Below are 15,001 nucleotides of genomic sequence, written 5' to 3'. Positions count from 1 at the left end.
TCAGACAGATGTCTTCCTGCAAACGTGCACATCGAACTGCAGCACAACTTTGGGCATTGTTTACTTTGGCTCCCAGAGCCTCTTTCTGCGTAACCTTCGAAGTAAATTCAGTTTGCGTTGACCTTTCGAGGCTTTCAAAGTGTTAGATTAGATTATGAAGTAAACAACATTAACAAATTATAGCGATGACTCGAATTCCTCTGGTTTTCACATGACATCATTTAAGTCAGTTATCTAATAAAGTGGCTTCGTTTTCTGTCCTCTTTCATGGTTAGATATTTTTGTCAGTCTCTCTAAATGCATAGATGTAAATATATGCATGGATTTACTTCAAGCCTTAGGTGTTTTCTTATGTTATTTTTCTTCTGTAAAGACTTTGAATTACACTAGAATGACGTACATACCATTCACTTTGAGCTTTAAGTAAATTAAACTAAATTAAAGCACCATGTTAGAGTTATTGGAACCCAAACTCCAACATGTAAAATTGAATTTTCTTTCTAAATTGATAGAATTAGACGTATAAGAGTAGATTTATTACTATAATTATTGATGTAGCGTTCAGCTCATCCACCTTTTATACACACAGAAAACCTAATATATTAACTTATTACAGATTCCTCTTTCCTTGAGTGAGGCATTATGCACTGAGACATATACAGGGTTGCATGCTGGGGGGTTTCAAGATGGACAAAGACATGTGTGGAATCAGTTACCCCATCTGCATGTTTGTAGTGTGATGAACAGTTAGCATGCGGAGAGGAGTTTGGGGGGTTCAGAGGGAGTGTGAATGGCTGGGGTAAGAGGAGAGGGGTGCCCCAGACCTCTTTTTTTTTTTTTTTACTAGTGGCTGATTGATTAATGTTGTTGTCGGGGCATAGGGTCTCTAGAGAGGATGAGGAACCCTGTGTGATATGTGGAGGGTTTTACAAGCAGCGGCGATCTTGAAAGTGATGGGATGAGATCCTGGCCAAAGGCCGAAATGAGAAATCCATCAGGAATGCATTCCCTTTCTCTCTTTTTTTCTCCCTCTTTCAGTCTTTGTAAGAACAGCTGCTGCTATAACTCTACTGTACATATCATCCCTCAATCTTACATACACCCACAAGGCACCCAGGCTGTCAGACAAGTTCCAGTTTTCGAGGTGTGAAGAGGGGGAGTAGCACTGTCAAAACACTGGAACATGAAGACTAAGTGGAGCAAACAGCAGCAAAACTCCCTCACATGCACCACGCGATACGGTAAAAAGAGCCATGTCTTCTTGACAGATGACATCATGTCAGTGTTTAAAAGAAGGGCAGTTTTATCCTTTTTTACATCTTTAATAAGTCGGTGAGAGGTATTATGCCTTTTTGGGGAGCGTTTGGAGGAGTCGTGGTATTTGCTGTTGATGTGGCACAGAGCCCATAGAGCTCTGTACAAGGAGTGTGGGCCTCTGCAACACGCTGCATCAGTAGAAGCCAAATCATCTCCTCAGTGTTTCTCAGGACTGATCGACTGCAGCATGTTGATGTTCCAATTACACGTCCAATTACACATGCTTAAAGAATTGGAACTAAATAACAAAGAAACTATCACTAAACATGATCTTATTTACTTCCAGCGGTCATGCAGATAGTTTAGGCCAAGTTTGGGGTTATTCATCTGCTTCCATCCAAATAAAGTGGGAGTTAAACAGATCTCAGTGTGAACAGTTTTGTTGGAGCTACTGTCTTGAAGGAAACTGTCCAGATACAAACAGCTGACCGTGTTTTATGGGAGTTATCCAGTCTAATGATTTTACTGCCATCTCATTTCCCATAAGATTGATCAGGCACAGGTTGTTTCAAAACACAGAGCCAACAGCACATACTTCCTTCATGGCAACGTCCCACTAAGTGAGAAAACATGTCTGCATGCAGGCTTACTACAGATCAATGTGTGCACTGGTTCTGTGTGTCTGACCTGCACTCTCGCCTCTGTGAGTTTTGTCCTCTGAGCGAGTTCCTCTCTGGTGTAGATGTCTGGGTAATGTGTCCTTTCAAAAGCCTTCTCCAGCTCCTCCAGCTGCTCAGCGGTGAAGGTGGTGCGACTGCGCCTCTGCTTCCTCTTCAGGGGCAAGTCGGGCTCCGACTCTACATCTGAACCGTCATCTGTGCGGTTGACTGAGGTGAGAAAAAAAAGGACAGTTTGCCGTTTGTGTGTGATCACAGAATGAAAACGGGTCAAGTTTGAGGATTGTTTATTGAAAATAGTCTCAAATGTGAGCTGAAGTCTCTACTCTAGTGGCTTTATCTGCATTTTAGATCCTCCTTTGTAGCTCAAAAGAGGAAGATGTGCAACACAGAGCATTCAAATGACAGCTACTCCTCTCTCTCTATACAACCGGGAGAATATTATCTTAATCTGAGGATATTTATTTAATATAGAAGAGGCCTTGATACACAATCCAGCCTCTGAGAGGGGCCCCAGAGGCTGTGAAGGCAGAGGGTTGAGGGGGAGCGGGAGTGTTGGTGGGTAGAGGGGTTAATCTGCACAGGCCACCTTGCTGCTCCTCAACCTGCTTTTCTCTTTCATTGGCCCAGGGCGCACTGTTCATACACAGCGCAGCCAAAGTGTATAAAATAGAACACAATATCACACCAAAACCATTCAGGCCCATGTGTTTCCATCTGCTGTCATTAAATGAATTAGAACATATTTTACATTACTTTTTAGGCATTCAACTAAGCTGAATTTTTGCTCGAGGAATATAGATACAGCACAAAGCTGTACAATCCAGGCCGACAGGGAAATTTTTGACAGCAAATACGCATTACCACTGCACATTACCATTATAACTGAATTTAGAAAATTGCATCATTTTCACCTCCTCTGCATGTCTATTCAAACTACATGGCCCTTTTCATTTCATGTCATAAAATTCATATTTTCATAATTTCCTCATTGAGACATTGACAAGGCGGCGTGATGTGCCAGTGTTGCTCCAGGCCTAGTTGGATTGCATCATGCACAGTCCAGAAAGTGTGGGAGAGGGAAAATAAAGGGAGATATTGAAGAAGAGAGTGTATGAAGAGATTGCCGCTTCTGAGGCCCTTTTGCTATTCAGCTTAAATGAAAACTATAATGCTCACCTGAACGTCTCACCTGAGTGGGTTCCTGCTGTCTAATTCATTATTTTACCGCTCCGGTCTCTGTTTATAGCTCATTCCTGTCAAATCTTTCAACACAAGTGGACAAAAGAATTCTCAAACCTTGCCTCCAAATAACAACTGTGAGAACAAAAGAGCAATAGAGCTGGCGGAGTCTCAAGGCCAGCTCCAGAGTTTAATTAAACAAGGAATTATGGGATTATATGGAGACTATCATTACAGGCCACTCCATGAGTCTTCTACGAACATTTTTTGTCCCCCTGAGCTCGTGCTCAATGATTCTCTGCGGATTACATGTGGCCGCAGGACATGAGGCCGCATTCATTAAATCAATTCTTCAGTCTTATCCTTTTTAATAAAGATTGATTCTTGAAGCACAGGCTGCAGAACACCCTTGAACATACAAAGTTGAATATGTACATACACTACATATCCCTTTGTTGGTTTTCATGAGGATGCGTATATCCATTTGCCCGGTAACTTGCCATGACAACACTTGAGACCAGCCCAGCAGTGTGTAGATCACTTTCCAAAGTCACCTCTGTGTCCTAATGGGAGGCAGGGGGAACAAAGTAGACTCATACTCAAGGGGATCTGAGAGAGGCACCAAAGTCTTCTCCTTCTCAAATTATTTTCTTTTTCTAACCATTGTTTGAGATGCTTTCACAGACTTTAGTCTGCGAGTAAACCACAGTGGCAATTTAGGCTAATGACTGATAAACCTAGACAGACAATAACTTGTACTGCTGCTCCGCATTAAGCCCTGCAGAGCCAACACATCTGCTCTTACACATGAATCAGAAGCACAAGGTCAACAGCTCTGCCTGTAATGAGTAAGGGAAAATGGAAAATGGCACATGCAGCATGGGGCCAACTGGAATTGGGATTGGATGTAGAACTCATCTATATGCTGACTGCATGTGGTGAGAAGAGGACAGAAAACATCTAAAAACACATGGCTGCGCCCCATGTTGACATGAGACAAAGCTACTGATTACTGGTCAACACACAGTTGTGTTACAATAGCTGGTCTGAATGTACGAGCGGGTGTAAAAAGACACTTTTCCATTTAAAAAAACACTTAAAATCCAAATTTCCTGTCTTATATTACCCATATCTCATGTGCCAGTATTAACAATCAAAGACAAAATAAGACTGAGCAAACAAAGTCCCTGCAGGGCTGTCGAGGTCAATTCCTTAATGATGTGCTCCCTACAAAAAGGTACGCTCTGATTAGACTGCCTGAATACGCCTGCTGTAATTTCCATTCAAAGGTTCATGGGATATTGACAAATCACACATGCCTTGTCTCATTACTTATCAGCCAATTAGACTTTAATAATGTACCATCCAGTGGGCACGATTACTGCCGTGTACTCTCCTTCAGGGCCCCTCGTAGGTTTTGCTCTGATATTGATTTAAAAAAAAATGCACCCATTATAAATAGGAATTAATCAGGTTTACACATTGCTTTGACCAGATAAGTGTTTGATTAAGATTAAATATAACACTGTGTATTGTTTAAATAAAAGCTACCTTAACCTTTCTTGTAATGAGTATCAAGAATGAGGAATATTGTCATCATTCCCAGTTTAGAAATTATTTCTAGCTGCCACACGTTCCCTTTTCCTCCTCCTTATGGTTTACTGTACTTTATTTTGTCCTGACATACTCAAAGCTATTTAGAACGTGGGACAAGTGTTTTCAAACTGTATTCGTTGTTGAAGAGAAAAGAAATGTCAAATGAATACTTTTAATCACACTATTACTAAGCAAACAATATGTTTGCAGTGACTAATAAATAAACATGTTTAAATGAATGTGGGTGACTATATACTACCTTTCCCCCTTGGTGTGAGCTTGTTTTAATGATCTGTGCAGATACAGCGGTTCTTGCTCTTTAAAGACTTGAGCTTCTAGTTAATAGTTTTGAGGTTACCGTGAGGTTTAAAGCCTGATCTCTCTCCTGATGCACCACTATTGACCCCTCAGACAGACTCCTCAGACTAAAGGCAGATGGGATCCTCATCACCCTGTTTCCTCAGACCCCCTCCCCACCTGCTACTCCAGCACTCCTTCTCCCTCCCAACCCTCGGACTCACTCAGTCCTCCACCTTTACCCTCGAGACACTGAGGTAATGCTGATTAAACAGACAGTAGTCCACTCAACACTGGCAATTAACCAAGTGATTTGTAAGGTTACAGAAAATAACAATAAGAAAAACTATAAAATACAGAGATGCAAGCAGCAAAACGTAAAATCAGCAGCAAGAGTCACACAACTAAATAAAAACCTGAAAACAAAATGAAAAACTTCACTATCAGAAAAAAAAATGCAGGTGTCAGGTGTTTCATGACTCACCTGTGAGCAGTATCGGCTTTAAGTAAAGTAGTGCTCATCTTAGCCAGATGTCTCTAATATCATAACCCGTGGCCTCAATATCAGCCATACCTTTGCAAACTATCCAAGACAGAGGGACAAAAACAGACAGGGCTTTGGCAGTGCAGCATTAGCTCATAATGGCTCATTTTGAAAAGCATATTAGTTCCAGCATAATTACAATCAGGCCTCACGCTCTGTGTTTTGCAGGCATTCACAGGACCAGCCTCTGAGCACCGAGTCACACCAGTTGACTGTGACTGACAGCAGATTTAGTTCAAATGCTGTTTTTTCCTCCCTCTTTTTTTCCCACAGGACAAAAATAACACCGCATCTTTTCTCCCTATTTATGTTGACTTGTTTATTTTGTGCCTACCTTTTGTCGTAGTTGATACTGCAATTATACTTTTTGTCAGTCAGAGGGGGTGAATATCAAAAGACCTAATTATGCAAACAGGCCTGTGATAAGAGGCATCTGCCTGAGATGGGATCTGCTATCTCTGACATGCATCTGTCTCTGTGCTGTCTGTGCTGCTCCAGGCCTGCATATAAACAGCCCTGCCTGTCCTCAGGACTGCATGCGATTCAACCACCAACACTGGAGTGGAGGGATGTTTCGGGGGCGGGGGGGATCGTGCAGCAACATCAAATAACTAACAACTTCCCAATTTGCATTTTTCTGAGAATGGTGCGGCATCTCTGCTTAATGCACTTGCCTGTTCATCCCAAAGGGGCTGCCAAGTTAAAGGAGCAACGTGATTCAAGGCATTTACTGAAGGATGTATCTGAGATAGGAACCTTACGTGAGAACAAGATAGACGACAGCGATAACCAGAATGGTTTAAAGACAAATTCTCTATGAATAATCTTCTCCTGGAGTTACCTCTGTGCCAGTGGAAAACAAAAACAAAACTCTCAATGTGAACATGGCTTCAGCATGGATAGAATATATATATATATATATAGATATACAGTGTGTGTTTGATTTAAATATTCAGATCAACACTCTGTATATTAAATCAAGTTACTGTTGTCAGTGACCTTCTGCAGGCTGTAATTTGACATTTAGCAGAAATTGAATCTGGATGGGATGCGTATCTATACATATAGATATTAAAATATAAATTCCACCTATCTAAAATCAAATCATTCTCAGCTCACCTTTAAGGACAGATGCTTTATCTCATTCCTATAATGTCCAGTACTGGTATATAGCAGGTGACTGAGGGCCGAGGGCACAAAATGTAATCATTAGAACAGGACAAGTGGAAAGGGAATAAGAGCTTTAGAGTTTGTGCTCTGCTTGTCCAGCAATTAAACTATTAAAAAATAACTTTTCAACATGTTTTAAAAACAGACTCAACAACTACCTGATGAAACTAGAAAATACCGCCCGTGCTTTCGCTTTTAAAGACACAACTTCCACTTCCACTGTCGGAGTTTCGGGCTCTTTCACATTCCTCGGTAAAATTCCAATACTTTTCTTCTCTTGTCTCTCAGACAGAATCACATTCTTTAGAAAAGGAGTAGGGGGCTTGAAAAAGAGGAGAAAAAGGCAAGGGAGAAAGAAAGATGGGAGGCTATATAATCTTTGGCTCTCACAACAAACAATTAGTCCCCTTTTTTTCTATTTGAGGTGGGGAGAAAGTTGGAGGGGGGAGGAGGGCACAAGAGAAAGCAGAGGAGACAGAGAGGGAGAAGCAGCAAGAGCGATGCTCTTTTATGGCTCTTGTCATATGGATGAAGGCGCGGCGCGTCCATGAGAGCGCACGCTCACCTTCAACAACAGGGCGTCCACTGGGCCTCCCAGCCTTTTCAGCCCAGAGAGACGAGCTCCTCAGGGGGCCATTAGAGCATGAATAGGGGCCTGACAGCCCTGTGCAGCTCCGCAGGGCATCCATAAACGCTGACATATTGACTCCCCATGCCTCTGCGCTGCCTGAGTGTGAAAGCGTGAAGGGCTCGAAGGGTGGGATTCTTTCTCTTTAATATGCTACTGACTAAAACTAGGATATTGAGACAATATGATTGTTTGCTTTTGACCCTAAGGTTTCTACATGGGGACATTAGTGTTGAGCTCTACAGTATTGACAAGGTTCCTCATTTTTTAAAATATAAATTCTTATTTTGAAAGACTTTGATGCAGATGTAGGATGAACGCACTTTGTTTAGCAGCTGTAAATATGTTTGTTATCACCAGTTATACAAAGCAATCCCCCACATTTTACAAACATATATTAATTTATCTGCTAAATTGTCATATGTTTTTTCTACAGATGCAGTTTTGTTGAACAAAGTCAGATTACAGAGGGTCTAACAGAGCTACACAGGCACATAGAGACTTTCAGAGGATACAAAATGTGAACCTTGTTAGACAGACTTTTGCCACCTCTCACTTCCCCAATAAGACTGAGCTTCACACCAGGTTTCTTCTTCTTCTGTTGAGCAGAATGTCACCTCCAGAGCTCAAGTCTTTGATAATTGAGGTCATGGCGAAAGTAATGAAATTAACAGAGAGCACAAGAAAGTAAAAAGGAGCCCATGGGGGTCTCTGCCAAATGGCACTGGAGCCAGAGCCCTGGTCCCCCAGCAAAAAGCTCTAAAAACCTACACAGGAAATCAAACAGTAACGTCTCAGGGCTGTGAGCTGAGGTCTCCTGGAGGAACAAATCATTTTCTCAACAAAGCCAAAGAGAGATTACTGGGCACAGTATAGGAATGCACAGCGGACATTTTTATGTGCCCAAGGGAAGTTTCCTAATTTTCTGGACAAGCCTGGGCAGCAAATATTGTGGAAAAGTTTGAGTGATGTAGAGGACACTAGGGGGAAGGAGAGTTGTGTAGAACGATGAAAACTTGGATGGACAGTATAGAAAAGTTGAATTAACTTAAGAAATAAATCAGCAGCAATAGTTAATTGTACATTTTTGTAAACGTTATTTCTTTGTGCTGTGCAAAATCTAAAATCTAAAATAAAATAGCTCTGTGCTGTATTACAGTGTGCTGACATTTGGTGTATTGTAAGTAAGCAAACTGTCACTAAAGAGCCTTTATGTGAAGAACATTAATGAATGTTTCCGGTAAAGAGCTTTTTTCTGGGCACAGTGAGGCATTACAATGCTTGGCATTAATTTCTGAGATCCCTCCATATTGAGGGGTTTGTAATATGGCATAGTAGCAAAGCTTTTTATACTGAGACTACATATTCCCTAAGGAGAGAATGACTGACGATGCAGAAATAAGCCCATTAGTTGAAAATAGGGGACAACATTTGAAGTTGTTATTTTGTCGGCTAGGACAGGAGCTCCACCCCACTGTTTGGACAACTGCTTTCACATTTTAACTTGGTGGGGAAAAAAACACATTTCTGATTTGCAACACTTAGGGAACATGTTTATTGTCTTTGTAGTTATGAAAAAAAAGAAACGTGCACAATTAAAACAAATGAATATTTCAGTGGTGAAGCAGATCAAGAGCATAAAATATGAAATGTTCTGGCCCTAAGTAGCATAGGCTAATGGCGATTTTTAAACTAGCAGACCATGGTCAATGGTTCTCATTCATCACTGAGGGAGACGAGTGCACTGTGCTAAACGTAATTACTGTTGCACATTATGTGGGCTATTCCTGTATTGTAATAAAATTAGCCAGAAATGCTTTTTGTCTTTTCTAATGTAGCTCCATGGCAACCAGTGGATGGTCATAATGCAACACACTGTCCCGATCTGTGCCAGCTGTCAGAGTTTGACAACCCTAGCTGGCAAGGCGAATTGGAGGAAACTACATTTCTTTCAATAAATTATGTGGCTCTGACCTGCTCATCCATTGCACAATTTAACATGGATATAATAAAGCTTGAGATGTCCTGATGCACTGTATACTCGTTTTTGTGGTCCTTCGGTTTTATTGTTTGACAGAATAACAATGGCTTAATCAGCAAGACAAAGATCTGATTCTGCCAAAGGACCCGCTATTATCACACCGTCCATCTCCAAATTTTCCTTAGATCGTCTCAGACAGGCAGGAAATTCAATTTGACTATACAGTATATTCAATATAGCTTAAACTACAGAGAAAATTTGAATAAAAGAACATTTACATTTACTCCAAACAACATTTAGATGAACACATTTTTGTGACGGCAGGAAAAAGAATATTTTAATTTATGGTACTAATTGTGAGTCGACAATTTTTACTAATTAAATATAGCAATCAACATTGCAAATTAATCATTTAAATTATTATTGGCAAATTATTTAAAGCCTGCATCTATATTGTAGCATATTAGTGCAACATAATTAAAAGCAGGCAGTGAGTCTTACACACAGTAGAAATAAAATATTAGTGTTAAATTAAAGAGACAGCTTGTTGACTCCTGAATGATATGTTCAGCACAAAAACACGTTTGGTATATAGTGTATTGGACAAATAACTATCGTTCATGAAATTACCTGGTTAATTATATATATCATTTTACCTGGAGTCTTAATGAGCTTTACAGTCTGAAAAGACCAAGTTTGTTGTCTTTGTTATACAATGTCCTCCTGCCATCAATACTATACAACAATATAATGATTTTATTGCTTGTTGACGTTGTTTTGGGTGCTTTCTGACAACAGGCTCCATTGTCTCCAGAGGTCAGGAGGTCGGTTAATTACACTTACATTTATTGCAACATAATGAGGGCAGCTCCTCTAACGGTGTGTGTGCGCGGCAGCAGCAGCAGCGGGAGGTGTGTTTTAGTGAAAGTTACCTGAATTGAACTGGTTGGAGGCCAGTAATGATGCCAAGAGGACATCACAAAGCAATTAAATGACAATTCTGTCCAACAGTAAATACTATAGCGGCTTCCATTAAAACCTTTGAAGCTAATTTTCCTTACTGAGAACACTTGTCTCCCCTCGTGGCATGGCCAGGAATCAGCAGTGAGAGATAAATAAATGGTCTTTGAAAAACATTGGCCCTCTTGTCAAGACACATACCCACTCAAGAGCAGCAACAGTCCGCATGTCAACTCATTCTCTTCCCATTTCCTCTGCACTCTTTGCTAAGACACTGCTGTCTAATGAAGTAGAGGGACTGCAATCCCACAGGGCGAAGCAGATCTCTGTCATCCCTGAGTGTAGTATTCCCTCTGGACAGCCCGGTCATTGTCCACTATCGAAGGTAATACTCACCAATCAGGATTCATTACAACACCAACTCTCTGAATGAACTGCCTACAGCAAGTGCAAACACACAACTGCCCAGGAAAGAAATAGGCCTCCCAGGGATCCTCTCCAAACTAAATTGGATTGCCAATACGGCCCACAGATATTTGAGAAGTCTAGAAAAACAATGGAGCAGAAAATAAATACTGCAAAGCCACAATGATGACTCCACTTGGTAAACTAACACAGTATTGATCGTCTTTTTTTGTGTTTGTTTGTTTAGAAAAGCCTCATCCCTGCTAATAGCTGTCTGAGAGTGTAATCTCTCCCTTGTCCTCCCCCTTCTATCCTCCCCTCCACATCCCCTATTATGTGGCTCCTTTCAGCGCGCCTCAAATAGTTTAGGTTCAGTGTCACACTGGGGTACGGGGCATGGGACTGGGGACCAATTGTTTGCTAATGTTGACACCTGCCAGAGCAGGCTTGGTCTATTTGAGGCCCGCCAAACTGCAAACTGGATGCTCCCCCTCTTTAGTGAGATTAAGTGTGGGTTGCTGGGGTCACAAATCACTGGACTCCTTCTGATGTTGTGAGGCACAGAGCCAGAGACTGAGGAGACTAAAAGAGAAAGCTGGGGAGGGAGGGACAGAGGAAGAGGGATAAAGAGTGACAGTCTATTGTTTACTGAAAAGGAGGGGAATAATGTATCTTCTTGAGTGCGCCTAACCAGTGTTCCCCATTCAAAAAAAAATATATCAACAGCAAATCCACGTCTGCGAAGCATACAACAGATTTCTGCTTTACTTTGGGTGCATAAATGATCGGGAATATTTTAAATATCTTTGTTTGAAATTCAGCATTAACAGGAAAGACCAATTGTCACACTGCGCTCTCGGCCTCCACACAACAGCTCGTTCAATTTCCACAGTCGAAATGTGTTATTAAGGAAAAATACGGTGCAGCACATTAAACCGTCTGCTTTCATGACGATTTGCTGGACGGAGTTTTCTTTAAAATGACATATGCTTTGTGGGAATAAACAAACATGAAAATACAGCAAACATTGATTCTATATGCCGTCCCCTCTACACTCTAATTCTTCAGAAACAAGCTCAAACATATAAATATATCTGCTTTTAAGTTTTTTAAACACGCACATACACACACGCCCAGGGGAAAACCAGCATGGCCGTGACAGACAGTGCCCAGCTTCTCCTCCCCCTTCCTTTGCAGATGTACATTAATGCAAAAAGGCAGAGATCTGAGCTGCAGCAGAAGCACCCTCTCTCCCTTTAAAACTGCTGCTGTCCAGCCTGATCGTGTCAGTTTGAAGGCCCCTATTCAAAAGTATTCAAGCATCTGCCTTTGAGGCACAATAGCAGCTAGTTTATAAACTGTCTGCCCAGGCACCCAAAGGCTTTAGTTCTTATTGTTTTCAGCCCCTTAATAAACTTTTTGGAGGAGTTCATCAACTTGCCTGAATAGCCTATGTAGCAAGTCTGAAGACAGAAAATAACAGAAGGGCCTTTTCTCCTCCCTCTTCTTTCTCTCGTCCTTTTCTAGTGGCTGTTCATCTAACAATAGCGAGAGTAGGCTGTCAGACACCACAGGGCTTTTTTGTACCAATACAAGAAAAAAAAGTATTCAATAAAAAGCGAATGTGGCCTCTTAAAATGGGAACTGAAACAATTGTGTCACATTTAGACACAAGGTATGAGCTAAGTCAAGCAGCACAATCAGTTTAACATTTGTTTACAAATTAAAATGTGCATATATAGGTTATATATTTATCTATATGTGTGTAGAGACACAGACTATCACAGCTCACATGTGGCAGAAATTGTGGAATTAAAAAAAGTTTGCATTTAAACTTAACATGTTTCAATAACATGATGGAGGTGATGAATTATTATAAAAAATTCGTTTTCTATTTAGTCAGATATTTCCTGACACCTGTTAAACAGGCAGCACAGAACTGATGGGATGCAATAAAATGTAATTTTGGCTGTAAGCCATTAATCCACTGTTATACCTTTAAACTCTGTGGAAAAAAAAAATAGCCAAACTTAAAAGTCTTTAATAGATGTCTGCTCTAATTAATTTCATACCTAATTAAAACAAGGCTGCGGTCCATGCAGGCTGGCCTGTTTAGCCCGCTGGATGGCCATAATTGAAGTAATAGCGGAAAAAAAGGGCCTGCTTAGAAATAAAAGCCCGCAGCGGTCCAATTCAACAACATCACCATCCAACCACGCTGCTCATCCCCCTCACCCCACCTCTCCGCCATCTGACCCAAAAAGGCTTTATTGGCTGCCCCGGACCAACCACCTACTGTTTCCCACCGATGCACTCGGTGCGTTTTAACACCCTAATTAGATGTGACAAGTTCAACGAGCTGGTTTCAGAGGAGGAAAAGCTGGTCAGGTTATGATTTCCGAGTCACACTCACAGGGGAATCTCTGGACAGCTGATTCCTGTCAGCCTCATTCATCTTCTTCCAGCCAATTAGACATTTGTGCGAACACAGCGCTGAGTGATCTGGGCCTATGAGAGGCTGAAGTGGAAATGTTTGGACATGTAGATATAATAATAATAATAATAATAATAATTATTATTATTATTATTATTATTATAATAATAATAATAATAATTATTATTATTATTATGTAAAAATAACTTGATTGACATCGAATATATTTAGAATTAGACTTACGACTAATTTGTGATGTATAACAAAGTATAATAAAAAATAATAAGGTAATAAATAAAATGAGTTAATAGGTTAAAATACAGGAGTAATATTTTCTAGAATAACCTTCAACACTAAACTGCATTTTCCTAAAAAATTAAACCCTATTTCATCTAAATTTATTCACAAATGACCTCAAATGGCACGAAATTAATTTATTTTCACATGATTAGACTTAACAATTTCTGTCGTTTTAAAGATGCATCAGTCATTTAAAATAGCTCCATCATCCTAAACGCTTTTCTCGTTAAGTGCCGCTGCAGTGATGGAGCCAGTCCCACCTGTCACTGAGCCAGAGGCGGGATCCACTTTGGACAGGTCGCCAGTCTGTGACAGGTCTGAGCTGACATATAGAGACAAACAACCACACTTCCATCCACATCCATGGGCCATTTAGAGCCACCACAACCTAACTGCATGTCCTATGATGGTGGAGGGGAGGTCGAGATACCTGGAGAGCATGAAAGCTCCACACAGAAAGAGAAAAACATCTCAAACACTGAGAAGAAACTAGTTCACAAACAAAAACGAATCGGCTGTTAAATGAATTTACCCCACGGAGGACTACAAGGTCGTGTTACTGATACCCCGACCTGTTGATATGAATACAATCTGTGATGGGCTGCACATGTGAAGGCAATGTGTGTGAGAGAGACAGAGAAAGACAGACAGAGAGAGAGAGAGAGAGGGGGGAAGTCCAACGTGAGCAAAGAAAGAAGAAAAATTTAGATTTTCTATTTATTTTGGACCTCAGCGCCGCAGGCACAGCGCAGGATCCCGGAGCCCCATAGTGAAAATTGGCGGAATAAAACACAGACAGAAATGGGAGACGCGTTGAAGCACCCTACTGTTGTGACAGGATACCTGGAGGGCAACGCTTCCTCTTTAATTTGTCTCATATGGTTTGAGACCCCCAACCAGACATCCAATCCTCAGAGTCTGCGTAAGCCTACTGAATTTAATTCTCGATGGTGAAATTATATGCTGTAATTAAATATTATATCATTTTCAAATGCTCGGTGGCACAGAACCATCTTATCAACTTGGTCTTCCTCGTTGTTATCACATTAATAGTAACAACATCCAAATTGGGCCTATCAGCATTTGTGGAGAAAATTTGCAGGCTAAACAAAGGGCACCTATGGGCTTGCAGCTTATATTCAGATATTTTCGAGCAGGAAATGTTAACCTTGAAATGCTACTATCTGCGCCTAACAATGTGTGATCATAACCCCATAAATGAGGGGAGAAATTGAATCCTTTTAAGTTATTAAGCAGGAAAGGATTAGAAACTCGTCTTTATAAATGAGCTAGAAATCCCCATGTCTTCCTCTGTACATTTTTAAATTTCCCACAAGAAGCTGTAGAGGAAAGATTGCCCCCTTTCAAGAGCCCCACAAGAGATGGAAAAACCATTTTTGTGCCCAGATAGGGAGTCGTCCCACATGGTAAGCGCCACTTTAATTAATAGACAGCCTTGAGAGGTATCACTGTCAGCCTGGATAATGGTGGCAGAGCCACTGTTTGTGCTTCCATGAATATTTCTGATGTGATCAAAGTCAAATGCCAGCACAGAATGAATTTAAGCCTA

The 15,001-nt window shown here is 40.9% G+C and overlaps 1 protein-coding gene across 4 annotated transcripts in view; it reads right to left on the bottom strand.

Moving 5' to 3' along the window:
* The window catches only part of pax7a (paired box 7a), a 41,442-nt gene that overhangs the window by 19,069 nt on the left and 7,372 nt on the right, over window positions 1–15,001 (bottom strand). For 3 of the 4 annotated variants that reach the window (XM_026348617.1, XM_026348618.1, XM_026348619.1), the window contains exon 5: window positions 1,945–2,144. In XM_026348617.1, the coding sequence (XP_026204402.1) occupies window positions 1,945–2,144 (200 nt within the window). The remainder of the gene's footprint in view (window positions 1–1,944; window positions 2,145–15,001) is intronic. The other variant, XM_026348620.1, reaches the window with a different exon arrangement.

The sequence above is a fragment of the Anabas testudineus genome, chromosome 5, assembly GCF_900324465.2.
Source record: "Anabas testudineus chromosome 5, fAnaTes1.2, whole genome shotgun sequence".
Taxonomy (NCBI): domain Eukaryota; kingdom Metazoa; phylum Chordata; class Actinopteri; order Anabantiformes; family Anabantidae; genus Anabas; species Anabas testudineus.
Note: the sequence above shows the minus strand (reverse complement) of the source record. Positions and strands in the feature narration are given on the sequence as shown.